Raw genomic sequence first — 18,120 nt, 5'->3', positions numbered from 1 at the left:
GATATATTTTTAACTTTTAGTATGGAGAACTATTTTTTTTAAGAGTAATAGTGCTCCCTAAAAGTACTTTTTAAAAATTTAAAGTATTAAATTAAGAGTGTGTGTATGAATATGTGTTTAACATTGATAATGATAACATTGTTCCCAAAATACATACCCGTGACTTTTTAGTCATTTTATTTTGTGGCTTTTTGAGTTAAGTATTTTTTAATTTTAAATTAATATTTTTAATATAGTTTTAATTTTAAATAATATTAGCCACAAGTGATCAATTTTTATTATAAATTGAATATAATATAATATTGTATTTTATTATAAATTAAGAGGGACGGTGTGGCCAATTTGGTAATGCAGCAGTGCCTAATGCTCTCTGTCTTGGGTTCGAGACTCGGTCACAGGCAGCTGCAATTACTGAACAAGAGATAAATTCAGTAACTAGAGTAGCCATCCCTCTATCTGACAGTATATTAACCACCCATTTTGCTGTATATATAGTTAAGAAACTTTTTCTTAGAGAGGCCGCAATAGCTTTCAAGGAACCATTAAAAGCAAAAAAATATTATTAAATCTATTGTAATTAAATTTTTTCCAATATGATAAGTCCAAAAAATGTTGAATGATTCATAGTAGATGAAACAAATACTACAATGTATATAACATTTATTACTGATAATCAATAATTGGTAGCTCTATTTGATTATCTATGGTTATTAGATATAAAAACCAAACAACTTTAGTTGCAACTTTAGTCTTTATCATTAGATTTTCTCCTGAAATATTAATGATTATCAAAACTCCTTAAAAGTTATCTTGTTACTTTTTATAGTAAAAATTATTACTGTTAATTAATTGTACATTATTAATAAATACTTTCAGTAAATAACTTTTTTTTTTATTTACAGGAGGTTAAATGTGACCTTAATAATACTTCAACCACTCAAGAATGTAATGTTGAACGGTTAAATATTTATATCAAGGAATTAGAGAAGTGTTTCTGTTCTAGTTCATCAGTTAAAAATGACTGTTCTTTCACAGAAAATATGTTATCACCCAAAAGACTGGTAATATTAATTTTTTTCAGAAAATAAACTTATTTAATTTGTGATATTTTTAGAGTATGAACGAAGAAGTTTGTAGTAGACTGAACATTTTGCGCCATATAGCGCAGTTATCCAAAAGACTGCCGAACTTTCGGGAACCTTCAATCAATCAAAGTCGCTCTTCCATTTATAATGCACAATATTTAGGTTAATATATAAATTTACTTTTTTTTATGGAATGTACTAGTGATTACAATGGAATATAATTTTTTTAAAAAAGAATATTTTAAAAATGAAAAGGCACACATTTATTCTAATTGAATATTGTGTATATTTAATGTTATGTAAAAAAGTTCATTGAATTTCTATCAAAATATCTATGCATTCAACCTGAAGACGTAATTATTTTGTAAATATTTATTTGTAATTTCTGTTTATAATCTTAACTTATATATATATGTATATTTATAATTATAATTTAAAATGGGTGCAAACTTAAAATTAATATCTTTACAATTAAATCTACATCTTACATTTATAATTCTGTAAGTACTAGTACTAATTGATAGTAGTTAATTTTTATACAATGACTCGAGAAAACTAATTTTGTGGCTAACTAACTATTGATATTTATATGGGAAACAGAATCACATTTGAATTGATTAGATAAAACTAGTTGTTACTAAAAAATACATTTGTGTAAAATACAAAAGATTGATTATACTGTATCTAACATTTGATGTGTTTATTTTACATGATCTTAATTTATTACTACAAGTAATTTTCAAATTGACCCCACATTCAAATGCGTTTCAGTATCCCATATTATAGGAGAGGTCATGAACAATTATATTGAACACTATATTAACTTGATATAAAATATTTAGTATTTTCATAAATAAAAATTTATCTAATATCTAAGAAACTTCAATATTTATTTATTTTATTATATGTTGTACATACAATTATATAAGTAGTTATATAAGACAAAGTATTTAGAGTACGAGTTTAACTAAGGAGAACACGAGATAAGTGAAATGAGGAGATTAGTGACAATGGGCGAGGACGTGATTGGAGAGGTGGAAACTTTTAAGTATTTAGGGTCAGATGTGCAAAAGAGCAGTGGTATTTATGAGGATGTAAGACACAGGATTAAGTGCTGCGGGTGGTTGAAATAGAGAGAAGCGTATCTGGCGTCTTATGCGATAAAAGAATTTCAATGAGGCTGAAAGGTACATTCTATAAGACTATAGATGTAGGGTTCAGAGTATTTAGCAGTTGATAAGAAAGTAGAGCAGAGAATGAGTGTAGTAGAGATGAGAATGCTTAGATGTATGAGTGGAGTGACTAGAGAAGATAGAATAAGGAATGAGCATATAAGAGGAAGTATAAGTGTAGTGTCAATCATGGACGAGATGAGAGAAAATAGACTTAGATTGTTTGGTCATGTTATGAAGAGAGAAGAATAGAAAGCTGTAAGAACAGTTATAGAAATGAATGTTGAAGGAAGAAGAGGTAGAGGAAGACCAATAAAGAGATGGAGGGATGCTATTGAATGCGATATGAGGACAGCTGATGTGAGCGTAGATGATATGGGAGATCGTATCAAGTAGAAGTTTAGGATAAGAGTGACCGACCTCATGTAGTTGGGATTAAGGCAAGGAAGAAGAAGAAGACTTACAATTAGAAAGAAAAACAAAATCTGTATCTGTAAAATCATAATACCAAAAAATTGTTAAATTTTTATTTAAATTATAAATTTTAATTAAAATAATAATTGGCAATTACAATTAAAATAAATTGTAACAGATGCAGAGTAATACAAAATCCTAAAATTATATATATAATTTTATTTAAAATACAAAAAAAATCTATCTAATCGTTTAAGAAAAGTGAAAAATATTAAAATAGTTTTTCAAATATTCAAATACTTAATTTTAGACATTATTGTAACATGTTCCTTATGAGATGTGCTTTTTTCTCCAAACATAAAATGTAACAGGTGTAAATAATTAAAAACATATTCTTATTATTATATATTTGATATGATTCAGATTCATTTTGAATAGTATACTAAAATAGCTGATAAATATATTAAAAATATTAATTAAAAAATAACAATAATGAAATTCATTATAGTATATATTACACAATTCCCTAATTTAATCATGTTCATTTCAATAGTTTGCTGTAATTGACTTTGTTCTCTATTTTACACTATGCAGCCTTATTTATTAAAAGTTAAAAATAAACTAGTATTTTTAATTATTATAGATTATGTGTTTCGTGATTACTTATCAGGCATACTTAATAACTAAAGATTTATATTTCCAAAAAAATACTTTTCAGCTTTTGCATCAAAAAAAAATAAATAAAAAATAAAAAATAATTTTATTAAAGTTTCAGAAACAGTCCTTTATTTTATACTTTATTAATAAAACTTTATTCTGCATAACAGATAGACATAATCTCTAATTTATATATTAAATTAAAAACTTCTAATTTTTATAAATTATTTATCATCAAAGAAATTATTTTATCGTTTAATATTGTCCTGCACAATCTTTATTCACTAATATTTTTTTATTAATTTAATTTTAAACCATTTAGATAACTTTTTTTTAAATAATTGATGCTAATTTTTAAATTGTTGTATAATTAACAATTATATAATTTACACACTAATTTTTATTTCTTGATTTGTTTTTTATCCATATAAATAAAAATATAATGGCATTTTAGTTGTTAATATTTTGTTATAAGGTCAAAATATACATACATTTTACTATTCATAAAATAATATAAAACCTTTTTTATTTTTTTAACATAAGTATTTTAGATAAATTACTAAATATAATATTTATAATTTAATATTATAGAAGTGGAAAATAATTTACGAACATTAGATCAATGGATGATTCAAATGGAAGGACGATTGAAACCAAACTATTTTCGTGTAAATTGGAATCGACGTGAAATAAGTCAAAAAGCAGAAGAACACAAAGTAAGTTTTTATTTTTATTTATCTTAAATTTAATACATCCTATTTAAAATGAACATAAAAACTGTAGTGAAGAAGTAGAAAATAATAAAAATTAGTGAAACTATTAGTTTTTATTTAAAGAAAAAACAATTGAAATGCAAATTTTAGAGTAACTCTTATAAAACAAATTGAAACAGAAAGTTTTTATATTAAACAATTATTCTATATTTAAAAACTCATTTGTTCTTTAATTTATTGAGTAAAATATGTTGGTTAATTATTATTATTTAATGATAAACTAAAAATTAGCCCTATTTTTTTATAAAAATAACCATCAAAATAATTTATTGTAAAAATAACTTTTATAAATACTTATATATTATATAAACAAATAAATATCAAAACATTATATGATGCATTACTTATATTATTTGTAATATAAAAGGTAAAATATAGAAACTTTTTTTAATTATAATTTGATAACTTATTGTCATGTTTGTCCATAAAGTTGCCTAACTTAATGTTTCAAGGAGGTATAAAAATTTATAACGCAATAATTATTTTTATTTTTATTACTGTCACTATTTGATACCCTTATTACAAAAAATAATTAAATCGTTTGTAAAGCTAAGATATTTTAAAAATTTATGGTTTCCATAAGTCGTGGAAATTTGGAAATGCCAGAAAAATTTGTAATAGCTAGAAATTTCATGAAAAAACCAAGTGATTTTTAAAATTGTATTATATCCGCTTTATGTATTTAATGTATTATTTATTATACTTAATGTGTTATACACTTATGTAGAGTCCAGTCTAAAACATTGATAAGAAGAGTGTTTTAGAGGTCCAATCTCCCAATTTGAAAAACTCTATTAATTATTTTTATATTAAAAATTAATGAATTAAATCTCTGGTAAACATATTGTAATACCAGAGATGGAAAACGTTAAAAAAAATTTTGTTTTCATTTTCTTTAATACCTACGATAAATATCGTTATTATTTACCAATAGTTTTCGTTTTTTATTATCGTTTTTAATAAATTCAATTTCATAAAAATTCTAGATTATTATATAAAATTAATTTTTAGCTTCGATGCGAAGCTGAGAAGGTATTAATTTTACTATGATGTGTTTTTAGCTTCGATGCGAAGCTGAGAAGGTATTAATTTTACTATGATGTGTTTTTTTTTTTATTTATTTTTTTTTTTTTTTGTGCGTCTGTGAACGCTCAATCTCAGCTCTCGCTGGACCGATTTTGATGAACAATATGTCAAAAGATCACATATCGTATCTAGTCGAAGACATTACCCTCAAAAATTGAAAAAAATTCCCTCGTTCCCCGTAAACGGGGGAAATCCCCCAAAAAATTACAAATTTAAAAATCGCTAATTTTCGATATTTTTTCAATTTTTTTTACTTAAAATTGCCATAANCTTTTCGATATTTTTTCAATTTTTTTTACTTAAAATTGCCATAACGTTTTTAAAAATGACCGAATCAATATAATTTTTTTTTTTATAGATACCTAAGATAATTACCTATCATTTTATATACTTTTGTGAACATTTGACCCTTTAACAGCCCAAAGGATGGGGTTTCAAAATGGTAACTTTTTTACAAAAAATTAACTTTTTCAACTTAACTTTTGAAAATGTTCCGGAAAGACTGACAATTTTATATATACCTTAAATTAAAGCTAATGTAATATACTTTAATTTGAAAAAAAAAAATTTGACCTCTGGACTTGTCTTCATGGTGAAAATGACTACCGTATGCAAAAATATGCTATTTTTGTGAAAAAATTCTTGATATTATATTTTACATTTTTTAACATTATGTTGCTATAACTTTTTAAAAAATGCATGAATCAACTTTATTCTTTAATGATAAATACTTTATATATACTTCTTTCATTCGACATACTTTTTTTTAAAATCGGACCATTTCCCTTTATACAGGGGGGGTGCAAACCTTTTAAAATGCGTATAGAAAGTAGAACTTTTTCAACTTAACTTTTGAAAATGTTCCGGAAAGACTGACACTTTTATATATATCTTAAATTAAAGCTTATGTAATATACTTTAATTTGAAAAAAAAAAATTTGACCTCTGGACTTGTCTTCGTGGTGAAAACGGACATCAAAGTTAAAGAAAAACGTACGATTTCCGTGAAAAAAATCTCGATTTTATATGTTATATTATTTAATTTATATTTTATATAACTTTTGGAAAAATGTATGGATCAATATTATTATTTTTTTATAATAAATATTGATATACCCCTTTCATCTGGCACGCTTTTTTTGTAAATCGGATCATACCCCTTTAACAAGGGGGGTCAAAACTTTAAACATGCGTATTGTTACTACGATATTTTCAATTTAATTTTTGAAAGTATTCCGGAAATACTGACACTTTTAAATATATCTTAAATTAAAGCTTATGTAATATACTTTAATGTGAAAAAAAAAAATTTGACCTCTGGATTTGTCTTCATGGTAAAAATGACTACCGTATGCAAAAATATGCTATTTTTGTGTTAAAATTCTGGGTTTTGTATTTTATTTTATTTTAAAATACCTGACAAGGGGAGTACAGATTTTCATAAATATTATATAAATTAAAATTGATATAGTATAGATAGTTAAACTTATTTAAATATGTTTGTTTCTTTTAAGTCGAGAAAAATAACTTTGAAATTTGAACTAGCTTAAATAGCCAATTTTTCAACCGCCGGAAGCAACGTACGGTTGCCGAGTTGGTAAAATTTATGTTTTACACGCTTGGGGTACGAGGTTCCAACCCGCATATGGCAATGAATTTTTTGCATTTTTTCTTAATTCTTTTTAAGTTAGTATAAATTTTAACTCGTTTGATTTTTATCACATTTAGATTCAATAACTTCAATAAAGATCAAGGATCCCATCACTTTAGTCGCCCCTTGCAAGAAGAAATTTCTTATTCGTATTAAAATTATTTTACTATATTTTAAGTTTTCGCTTCGATGCAAAGCCGAGAAGATATTTTTTTGTGACTATCATTTATTTTCTCTGCTCTAACTTGACCTACTTTTTTCAACAATACGTCAAATTACTACAATTCGTATCTAGTTGAAGATATTACTCTCAAAAATTGAAAAAAAAATTCTAATTTATCAATTAAACAGTTAGTTATTACATCGTCTCCATAAAGACAATTAAAATCATTAATTTCTAATGTTTTCAAAATATTTATTAACGAATGAAGTTTGATATGATAGGTTTCAACTACAAAATTAAATCATTTTACTTTGTAATTTAATAATTTTATTACTCTGTTTGTGTGTGCTACTATTAGACTATAATATTCAAATTTTTTTCTAACGTGTTGCTATATAAATCATTTCTAAAAAAAATGATTGTTTTTTCTCCTGAATTAACAATTGATTTTTACAAATATAATCAAATTTTATAATAAACTCAATTGAGTAAATCTTTTTAACAACTTTGTTTTGATTGGTACATTTAGTTAAAGTAAATCATTAAAATTAATTAAGTTCTCAATATTTCAATTATAGAATCTTTTCAACAAACAACAAAAGTTCCTAGGAAATTATTACTATTACTTCTATTTAAGTTATCTATTACCATAAAAATGCAAAAAAATATTGAGCTTTTCTGATAAATTTACAATAAATAGTAATTATAAAACTTTCTGACTGCATATTGATCTTAACGATACAATTTTTTTAATTGTCATAAAATTTTCTATTTAATTATGTCAATGTCAAACTTACCAATTGAGCTAAAAGTTATGGTAAAATAAATTTTTTTTTTTTTTTATAAACATTTACAACAATCAACTTTAAACGATTAACAAAATTGGTTAAATATGTCATTTTCCTTATTTTTAACTTATTAATAATCAAATTAATATTAAATATTATATCAAATCAGTATTAATTTAAAACAATTTTTTTTGTTCTTAATTATTTTTTTTTATATGTAAAAACTATTTTTTAATAATATTAAAACTTAGAAGTTATAGAAAAAGTCTAATTGCACATTTTAAAACATCGCGAAAAGTTGATTTAGAATAGTATATTTTTGTTTCTGATGGAAGTTCCTTGTAGTCCAGTGTATAAAACTTATAACTTTGTTAATTGTTATAACTTTATCAAAAATGACCAAATCAGTATATTTTTTTTTATTTAGATGCATGTCTTTATCTATCATTTGGTTTTTTTTATAAATCTAACCCTTTACCTGCCCACAAGAGGGATTCAAAATATTAACTTTTTTTTTTTTAGTTAAAGTAAATCATTAAAATTAATTCAGTTCTGGATATTTCAATAGTAGAATCTTTTTAAATATCAAAAATTACTTAGAAATGATTACTATGATTTCTATTTAAGTGTTCTATTACGATAAAAATGCAAAAAATAATGAGTTTTTCTGATAAATTTACAATAAATAATAATTATAAAACTTTCTGACTGCATATTAATCTTAAAAATAACATTGTTTTAATTCTCATAAAATTTTCTATTTAATGATTCATTCTAGTCAACGAAGGAGTAATTTTGCAGAATAGCAGAAAAAATTCCCAACAAACTTTTTTTTTTTTTGTTTTAATTAGGCAATTGGTGGATTATTCCAAAAGCAACATCAACTCTTATTTCTTTAATTATATCATGATTAGTAGTTCTTTGATTTTAAAATATAATATTTGAATATATACTAATTATAATTATTAAATTTAGTATGAAATTGATATTTAATATTGTAATTTAAACGGAGAAATTATAAAAATAATAAAGAAGTTATATTTTGCTTTACTTTTACGTGTATAAAAATTTAAAGGGCTTGATACAATAATTTTCAATAAAAACTGTTTGTTACTATAAAAAAATGCACTGGACTACAAGGAACTTTCATCAGAAGCAAAAATATACTTTTCTAAATCAACTTTTCGCGTTGTTTTCAAATCTGCAAGTAGACTATTTCTATCACTTCTAATTTTTTATATTATTACTAATTATATATATAAAATAATAATTAAAAGAAAAAAAAATTTGTTTTCAAATTATTACTGATTTGATTTTTAATATGTTAAAAATAATCAGTCCAAATTTTCAATTTTAACCTATTTTTTTGGTTCTTTAAAATTTATGAACAATTTTTGATAAAGATTTATGAAAGTTTATAGCAAAAAAAGTTGAATATATTACCATAACTTTTAGCTCAATTACAAATTTAAAATTAANTTACCATAACTTTTAGCTCAATTACAAGTTTAAAATTAACATCTAGGCCAGTCAACAAAGGAAAAATTTCTTAAAAAATTCCCAACCAAATTTTGTTTTATTAATAGTTGAATTAAAATACGTATAATGACATACTACTAGTCCTCAAGATTGGAATTGAGCTTTTTTTTTACAGCCTCGCAAAAGTTCAAAAATATGAGCTTTTTTAATTTTCTTAAAAAATATTTAACTTACAAAAAAAAGTTTCGTACAAAAGTTGTTTAAAAGACAATTATAAACAAAAAAATTATCTTATATTTTTTCATTTAAACAAACATTTTTCGAGTTACATTACATTTAATGTGAGTACTAAAATTTATATNTATATTTTTTCATTTAAACAAATATTTTTCGAGTTACATTACATTTAATATGAGTAATAAAATTTATATTCCATTTTTTTCATTTTACGGTTACTTTTTATCATGTTATACTTACATTAGACACAATGTTATAAATGCATATGTGTGTATGTGTGAGTTTATTTATTTATTGTATCATTAAAGTGTAGTGTATATTGAGATACAACCGATAGAGTAGGTAATTGATTTGACGCTATATTATTTAAACCCAACTAAACGCTAAATTGTACATTCCGAAATAACAATCATATTATGTCAATTGCCACAGGAATTTCAGGTAATATTTTTCTTTTTCTTTGCCTTAATCCCAACTACTTGGGGTCGGTCACCCTTATCCTAAGCTTCCACTTTACACGATCTCCCACATCTACTACTCTCACATCAGCTGTCCTCAAATCGCATTCAATAGCATCCCTCCATCTCTTTTTTGGTCTTCCTCTATCTCTTCTTCCTTCAACATTCATTTCTATAACTGTTCTTACAGCTTTCGATTCTTCTTTCCTCATACCATGACTAAACAATCTAAGTCTATTTTCTGTCATCTTATCCACGATTGACGCAACACCTATACTTCCTCTTATATGCTCGTTCCTTATCCTATCTTCTCTAGTCACTCCACTCATCCAACTAAGCATTCTCATCTCTGCTACACTTATTCTCTGCTCTACTTTCTTATCAACCGCCCAACACTATTAACCATACATCATAGCTGGCCTCACAATTTCATACTAAATTTAAAAACTATAATTAGTATTTATTCATATATTATATTTTAAAATCAAAGAACTACTAATCAGGATATAATTAAAGAAATAAGAGTTCATGTTGCTTTTAAAATATTTCATCAATTTCTCTAAAGGAAACACTGTCTACAGATTTGCATCGAAGCGTTTCTTATGATAGTGATTTTAATCACTGTCAGAATTCATCTATACTTGTTCCATCTATGCCTCGTCCACACTGTGCTCGACCCCACTGTGCTACCGTTTTTTAATTCAATTTTTTATAGAAAAACTTTTTATATTACCATTAAATATAAATAATTTAATTATCTACACTCAATAATATTAATATTTAGGAAGATTATTATAATTTTCAAAAAGACTAACATTAGACATAGAAAGTATATAATTAAAAACTAAAAAAAAAAAATTAACAATTCCGCATCTCTTTTCAATCTTTCCAGATCTTACTAAGGAACTTGATAATTAAAAAAAATAAAAAATGCGGTACTCTATTATAAAACTTGAAATTTTCTACTTAAGTAATAGTGTAACCATTTATCTGATCTATAATAAAATTATATTATTTATATTATCATTCAATTATTTAAAAGTTAAGTTTCGTTTTGATTAAGATATATTAATCCTAGTTATTAATAAATAGAAAGTTGTTTGAGAAGGAACATAGTGAGGCCAATAAAATTATTAAAATTAAAGAACAATTATAAAATAGTCTTACTAATAAAATACGTTAAATGTATATTCTGAGAATGAGAAAATACATTTTCTGATCACAATAACTAAGTTAATTAAACTAAATAATTAAAACATTATCTACTGGTATACAACACATTTTGCCCTAATTGTGGCTTACTATCTAAAAAAGTTTTTTATTTAAAAATATATCGAGTGCGTTTATAATTGGTGAAATAGGTACTTTAATGAAAAACAAGTTGGTCGGCTAGAATTCATGTAGTGTTTACAATTACTAAAAATAATTAATACTGCACCTTATTCATTATACGTATGTTAAAACTTGGTTTTAAATAATTTCCCTTGAATTTATCTAATAAAATTAAAATATAAAATAATTTTTGATTTTTGAATTTCCGTAGTTTTATGTTTATTTGTATATAACACATGTGCATGAGAAGAACTAGGTTGTGAATAAAAATTATTTTATGGTGGTGACATGTAGGGTTCATTCACTTCTTTACCTATAACCCTAGGTAAATATAATATCACTGATTATTTACTTCTGGTTATGGGCATATACTATGTACACATAGGGTGATTCATTTATCATGAACTACTTAATTAATGGAAAAAGAGCTTCTTATTATAACGAAGTTCTTTTTTTTTACAACTCTATGATTACTGTGCCTATTGAGATGCTTATTTGAGTATATAATTGAATTATTTATTGTAAAAAGTTTTATCCAAATTTATTTGTCTACATTTTATTATTAGACATATTGTTATTAAATATAAGGTAAAAATAAATGTAGTTTAAGTATAAACTGTAGTTAAAGAGTCATACCAGTCATAGAATCCCCTATGCTCTCTACCTAAAAAGTAACTGCGTTTTTATGTCTTCTTTCATTGGACTAGTTTTAAATTAATTTGAGAAATAATGCTAGTATTTTGCAAGGTTGTAAAAAAACGCTATATAAAACAAAAATAAACAATTTAAAACGTCCCATAAGTTCAATGTAAATTTTGTCACTTTTGGTGTTTTAAACACGATTAAAACGCTATGTTAAATAAACAGTGTTTAAAATAAAACGACCCCGGAATTTCGAATGATTTATTCACAGATTAAATTATTTTTTAAATTATTCATTGTATTTCCTTAGAAGAATCTGCCAGTGTCCAATTGTATTCTATTCCTTTACGGTCTTAATAACTCGAGAGTTGTGTTCATATATATTCACATGAGGATAAAGTGTAGCTTTTATATATTGTTGTATTTGTAGCTTCCAAATACGATATATACTATTGTTTTTACGTCTCGCTAATAAGTTTTACCTGTTCAACGAACCTTCAACAGACATTTTTAATTGAAGAAAAAAGTAAATAAACCGCGCAAGTTAGTTTAGTGTTTTGCTTTCACTTAGAACAAGACAATTTTACTTCTTATCGTTTTCAATGTGGGTATACATTTAAATTTCAACTGTTGCACATTGTCAACCATTTTTTGTACAATTGCCAAATTCTTAAAATTTATACGACATAGTTGTATTTGTTGAAAGTTACTTTATCATTAGTGGTTTTTTGGTAAACGTTTTGCTTTCTGTGAATATCATTCTCTTTATGAGTAAACAATAGTCGTTATGATTACTATGTGCCATTAAAGAGTATCCGTTATTTATAAATTACTTTTTTAATGTCAGTACTCAGTGTACTAATTATACGATACTCGTATTTACCAGCACATTTTCCTACGAATATTATTAATGAATAAAAACATTACATAACCATAATTATATTTTTCACCTTATACCTTTAAAAATCGTTTTTATTTCTCCGAAAAAGATTCTTTTGACTTATTACATAATAACCATTTCGTAAATCATAATCTTGCAGTTAAATGGATTGGAAGTCTTAAGTCGTTTTTCATTTACAACTGTTTGAGTTTTAACTACGTATTTTTCACTTGGTAAGTTTTTCCTTTCGTTTTCTTTTTAGATTTCCAGAGATTACGTTAAAGACAGTGAACTTGGTTCAAGGCCTTACTTTTTCCTTTGTTGATATGATTGACTTGATATAACAGTCGGAACTAGATGATTAATAGATTTTTTAATAATAACGCTAATGAACTTACACTTCTTTGTATTGTTGTATAAGAAAACGTTTTATACGAAATGTCTTGATGGTTATATAACTTGCATCACTACTCACATCATCACATATGAAAACATTTTATGACTATTATAAAAAGTTCATGTCTTATAATGTATAGCTATAGAATTACTTTTCGTATTTTAATAAATTATCTTGAAATGTCACGAGATTAATGTATAGTTCCATTGATAGATAATAAAACAATCCCTTGCAATGTTTTGCTTTTTATAATATTTACGTAGTCATCCTGTTTTTAGTTTTTTTTCATTTCTTATTCAATAATACCATTACAAGAAGTCTTTTAGATTAAAGAAACTCTGTGGGATATTCTAAACGTTGCAAAAATATAGATAACATTAAATATTTATTCGTTTTTTATCTATAGGTTATAGCTATTGTTTTAATAAACAAAGCACGTGTGGTTTTAAAATAGATTGCGATGATCTATTGAACAGGTATGAAGATTAGATCTGTAGGCATCAATCCATAAACTTTTATAATGATGTATTTTAAGCTAAAATGTTGGACGTACGTTTACTGTCAATATACATGATATTCACATGTGCCAAAAATTTGACATTCGCTGCAGCAGCTAAGCATTTTTTCACATAATTATTTTCACANCGTTTACTGTCAATATACATGATATTCACATGTGCCAAAAATTTGACATTCGCTGCAGCAGCTAAGCATTTTTTCACATAATATATGAAAATAAACGTTCGGATAGGACACAAAAACTTATGATGACTGTACATATTTTTATTTTTTCTAGACATCTAGTTATATTATAAAAATATTTACATTCAATAAAAGTAAGACAATACATATAAAATATCATAAAAAATACAAAATTAAAAAAAATAAGTCCTTCTACACGACTGTATATTCTTAAAAACAATTTTTTTAAGCTCTACTCGAGTATAACATGACTAAAAAATTGATGAGGACTTATTATGTTCTATTATTATTATAAGGTGTAATTATTGTGTACAAAGCCCGCACAAACTGTTATCTACGACAGTTGTATTCTATTATATCAATAGCATAGAAAATTATCCTCTTATAATGCGACGGACTGGCCAAATTATTGACAATGGATCACGTACTAGGTCTTCGTGTTCCTGAATGCGTTTTCTATGATGTTATTGCAGATTACAATGATGATTCTAGTGCGGAGTACGAATTATAGTTACAATTTTTATATTACATGGATATCATCGTTACGCACTCATTGTTCTTTCCATTTTGAGCACGACTTCAATTATAATTGAGGCTAGTTCTAAAATATTAAGCTGTTTGTATTGAACAACTATACTAAGCTTAAGAAAACTACCGTTAAAAGAAGTTTTCAAAGTAAAAAATACAAACTAGTATTAAAAGAACCGAAACAGACCACAAAGAAGACATGCAAAAAAAAAAACTCATGTCCTTATGTTTAGAGGAAAAGTTTATGGTTTAATTTTGAATTATCGATAATGTCTAAAAGAATTCATTTTTACTTTTCTACCTATTTTCGTGTCTTGAAAATATCGAAAAGTTTTTGAACTAAAATAAATTACTAAAATTGATGACTAACTTGATCAACTGTTGTTGTATCGTTGGCAAATTTAATCGAGTGCCGATTAATTTGATAATTTATTTTTCGACTGAAGAGTCTTATCTACAAATTATTTCAAGTTGCATAAATAAATTTATCGCGTAGGAAATGAATTTTCCAATTTCAACATCGTTTAACAGTATTCTATTTAATTATAACACTATTTTATATTGCAAATGCTGGTTCCTGTAACCAATTATTTGAAGATTGTCCAGAAACTTACTAGTTTGGGTGCAATATGTATCTAGGTCATTGTAATGAAGTCTTTTAATAATTTTTTGACGAGATTGTATCATTTAATAGTGTAACCACATGTGCAGTGATTATTGGTGTCTGACAAGTATTGCCACCGCAAAATATTTTCTCTTAGTTTTATATTTTTCTTTTTACCATCGTGTTCTGAAAGTAAGCGCCGCCGCTCTTCCGCCTCGTTTGACTTGGCGTGTTTTAGCTTTCGACTGATACCTATTATTGTACTAGTAAGCTAATAAAAAATAACGCTGAGCCTTACAGTGTAAAAAACCGCCAAATACCGTTAAGGACACGTTTCAAAAATAATCTGTTTCGGTACATCGTGTTGAATGAAAAGGACTGATGGAAATTGAAACTTTTTTACGATTGCTTCGTGTCTCGAACCTATTTTGAATAAATGTTTTTGTTTTAACATAAATCAGCATGTGTAACTGGCAACAACACTAATTTTACATTTGTTATACTCGTATCGCGTATTCGAACCATTAAATCCTTTGGGAATAAGAGTAAAAAATAACAAAGTAAGTACTAAGTTAGTTGTTTGCTGTTAGATAAATTTACGGGTTGATATAGAAAACCTGAAATGAAACTATATAGTAATACTAGTGCACAAATAGGCACACGTCAAGTGCATTAATATACTCGTAAAACTATACATCAGTTTGGGTTTTGCTTTCATTCTGTTAAGGCCAATGCGAACTCTCCAGACGGGCCTAATTGAAAATAAAAAAACCAATAGATACAAAGTATCAAAAACATCATTAGTCGTGAAATAGGATACTAAGTCCTGCATCTCAATCAAATTAAGAATACGCATATTAATTGGGCGTTTTAATGAAATGTATTAATTATCTCGAAGTATTTAGTGATTTTAAAAATTAATGGTATTTTCACAACGAAATGAATAAGAATTGTTAGTAGATTGTAAGTTGAATTAATTAATTAATCTAATCTGAACTATGTCAAACTAAACATAAAATACAAGACATGAATTATAATTTCAAAAAGTAATCATTATTTCAGTTTTATTAATTAAACATTTTTAATTGATTATAACTGTAAATAAACATAAATATTAGTGAACTACAAATTAGCCACTATATCATACCAGTATAATTTTGAGGTTTGAACTAGTTTTGTATTTTCTCAGTAATCTTATACTTATAACCTATTTTTGGTGTACCAATTAAATTTTTTTCTCTTTTGTACTTATATAAATGTCAATGTAATAATTATGTGTAATTGAGCTAAAAAAAATATTAACATGATGATTCTGATTTTAGATTAAAAATAATTTTTTTAAGTACTAATTTATTTTAAAAATAAAGTCTTGTTGTTCTCCGATAAATATATTTGGCATGTTATGTTTATTCTTATTTTTATTCATGCAATATGCATTTTTTTCAATAAGTGAAAATCGTTTACCCTGACATACGACATAATGTAACGTACATAATAAAAATATACCAGTTTGTGTCATTAAATATTCATTCATGTTTTATACATAATATTTGTAAAACATGTAAATATTTAATGATATTCGTGAGGCGAAATAAAATAACAATTGCGGGGTATATTCTTTTGGAAAAAAATCTAATATATGACTATTATTTTTTAAGATACTCAAAATAATGAATAAATAAACCAAGTGAAAAGAAATTGAATTTATTTATCGTGGTATTTTTTTTTTTTTCATTATTTAAATAAAGTTTTTGTTCCAATGTTTGTCGAATCTCTTTACATAAGTCTTTTCTCGCGATAGTTGATATGTAAACAATAAAATATAAGTTCATATATTGAGTCAGCTAAATTCACTTTCTTGTGTAATTACATACACATAACTATTTAATGGTTCTTTTTCTATTACGCGAACACTTAACACTTTCATACTTCACGTTTATCGCCAATATAATTTTAAGATCGTAGTAACTACTGTAGTACTGTTCACTCAAGTGCATTAGCTTTCTGCGATTAGGTTAAAATCTCAATTGCTCCAAGTGTATACTTGTATACCTTTATTAATTATTGAATCTTATAAGGCAATTTAGATAATTACTGAAATATTGCGAATTATTAATTTCTGTACATATTCGACGATATTAGAATATCATCTGGTACACCAGTATTTTCAAATTGTTTTTAATTAATCCTTTTTCCGTGTTTCAAGTTGCAAGTGTAGCTTATTGACCACCGTCTTATCTTTAGAGCGCTCGCCTTTCATCTCCACGTTGTTGTAAATCCGTCTCCATCTCTCACGACCTACCACAATTGTACGTGTCATGTACTTACATGTGTTTACATGCAAATGTTCGTTTAATCGTTTTAAATACTTCTGTACGTATTAATAATTGTATGTGCGCTCGACGAAAGTTACACGGATGCTTCCAGATTAACAATCAGGAACATATTTCAAAGATAACTAAAAAACTTTCACCCGCTAGTTTACCGCAGAATTCATAAAAATTCGACAATAGAGATCACTATGCGTTTATTGTTCCGTTGTTTAAACTCCGAGATATTGAAAAATAACAAGATTTACAATGCGAAACGGTTTATCTGCTCAATTGCCTTAACGGTTTTTTAGGCTGTAACACTAGAAAAGATAATTTCGCCTCTTCAAATAGCTATGCCGCTCGTAGAGGTTCATTGGGCGCAACGGATGAACAATAAGACCATTGTTTTTATTTTTTATTAGGTCCTTAATTAAACCCGTCTTATTAATAATATTGCACTTTATTTATAATGAGTGTACCTACCTTACGTGTGTATTGGCCAGTTTTTTTTCATTGTTATTTTACACAACATTGTTGTACTGTTGTCTTTCATGTCATTAGGCGGCGAATCTGTAACCCTAAAGCGTAAAAAATCAATTTACGCCTTAACTCATTATTATTGACTTGTATTCAAACTCAGTTGCACAATCGGAAACAAACCGACTTATCGGTTGAATTATAATTTTACAAGATTATTCTCCACTGCACACCAATACATTGATTTTGTCCGTTTTTTATATTAATGAAAAGTTATTTTTTT

At 25.6% G+C, this 18,120-nt stretch overlaps 1 protein-coding gene across 4 annotated transcripts in view; it reads left to right on the top strand.

Moving 5' to 3' along the window:
- LOC126894769 (uncharacterized) overlaps positions 1 to 18,120 on the top strand; it is an 87,967-nt gene that overhangs the window by 31,772 nt on the left and 38,075 nt on the right. For all 4 annotated transcript variants that reach the window (XM_050666019.1, XM_050666017.1, XM_050666016.1 and 1 more), the window contains exons 6-8: positions 903 to 1,061; positions 1,115 to 1,247; positions 3,920 to 4,044. In XM_050666019.1, the coding sequence (XP_050521976.1) occupies positions 903 to 1,061; positions 1,115 to 1,247; positions 3,920 to 4,044 (417 nt within the window). The remainder of the gene's footprint in view (positions 1 to 902; positions 1,062 to 1,114; positions 1,248 to 3,919; positions 4,045 to 18,120) is intronic.

The sequence above is a fragment of the Daktulosphaira vitifoliae genome, unplaced genomic scaffold, assembly GCF_025091365.1.
Source record: "Daktulosphaira vitifoliae isolate Bord-2020 unplaced genomic scaffold, ASM2509136v1 Scaffold_1, whole genome shotgun sequence".
Taxonomy (NCBI): Eukaryota; Metazoa; Arthropoda; class Insecta; order Hemiptera; family Phylloxeridae; genus Daktulosphaira; species Daktulosphaira vitifoliae.
The sequence above is the reverse complement of the archived record's forward strand: the minus strand, read 5'-3'. Positions and strand labels throughout refer to the sequence as shown.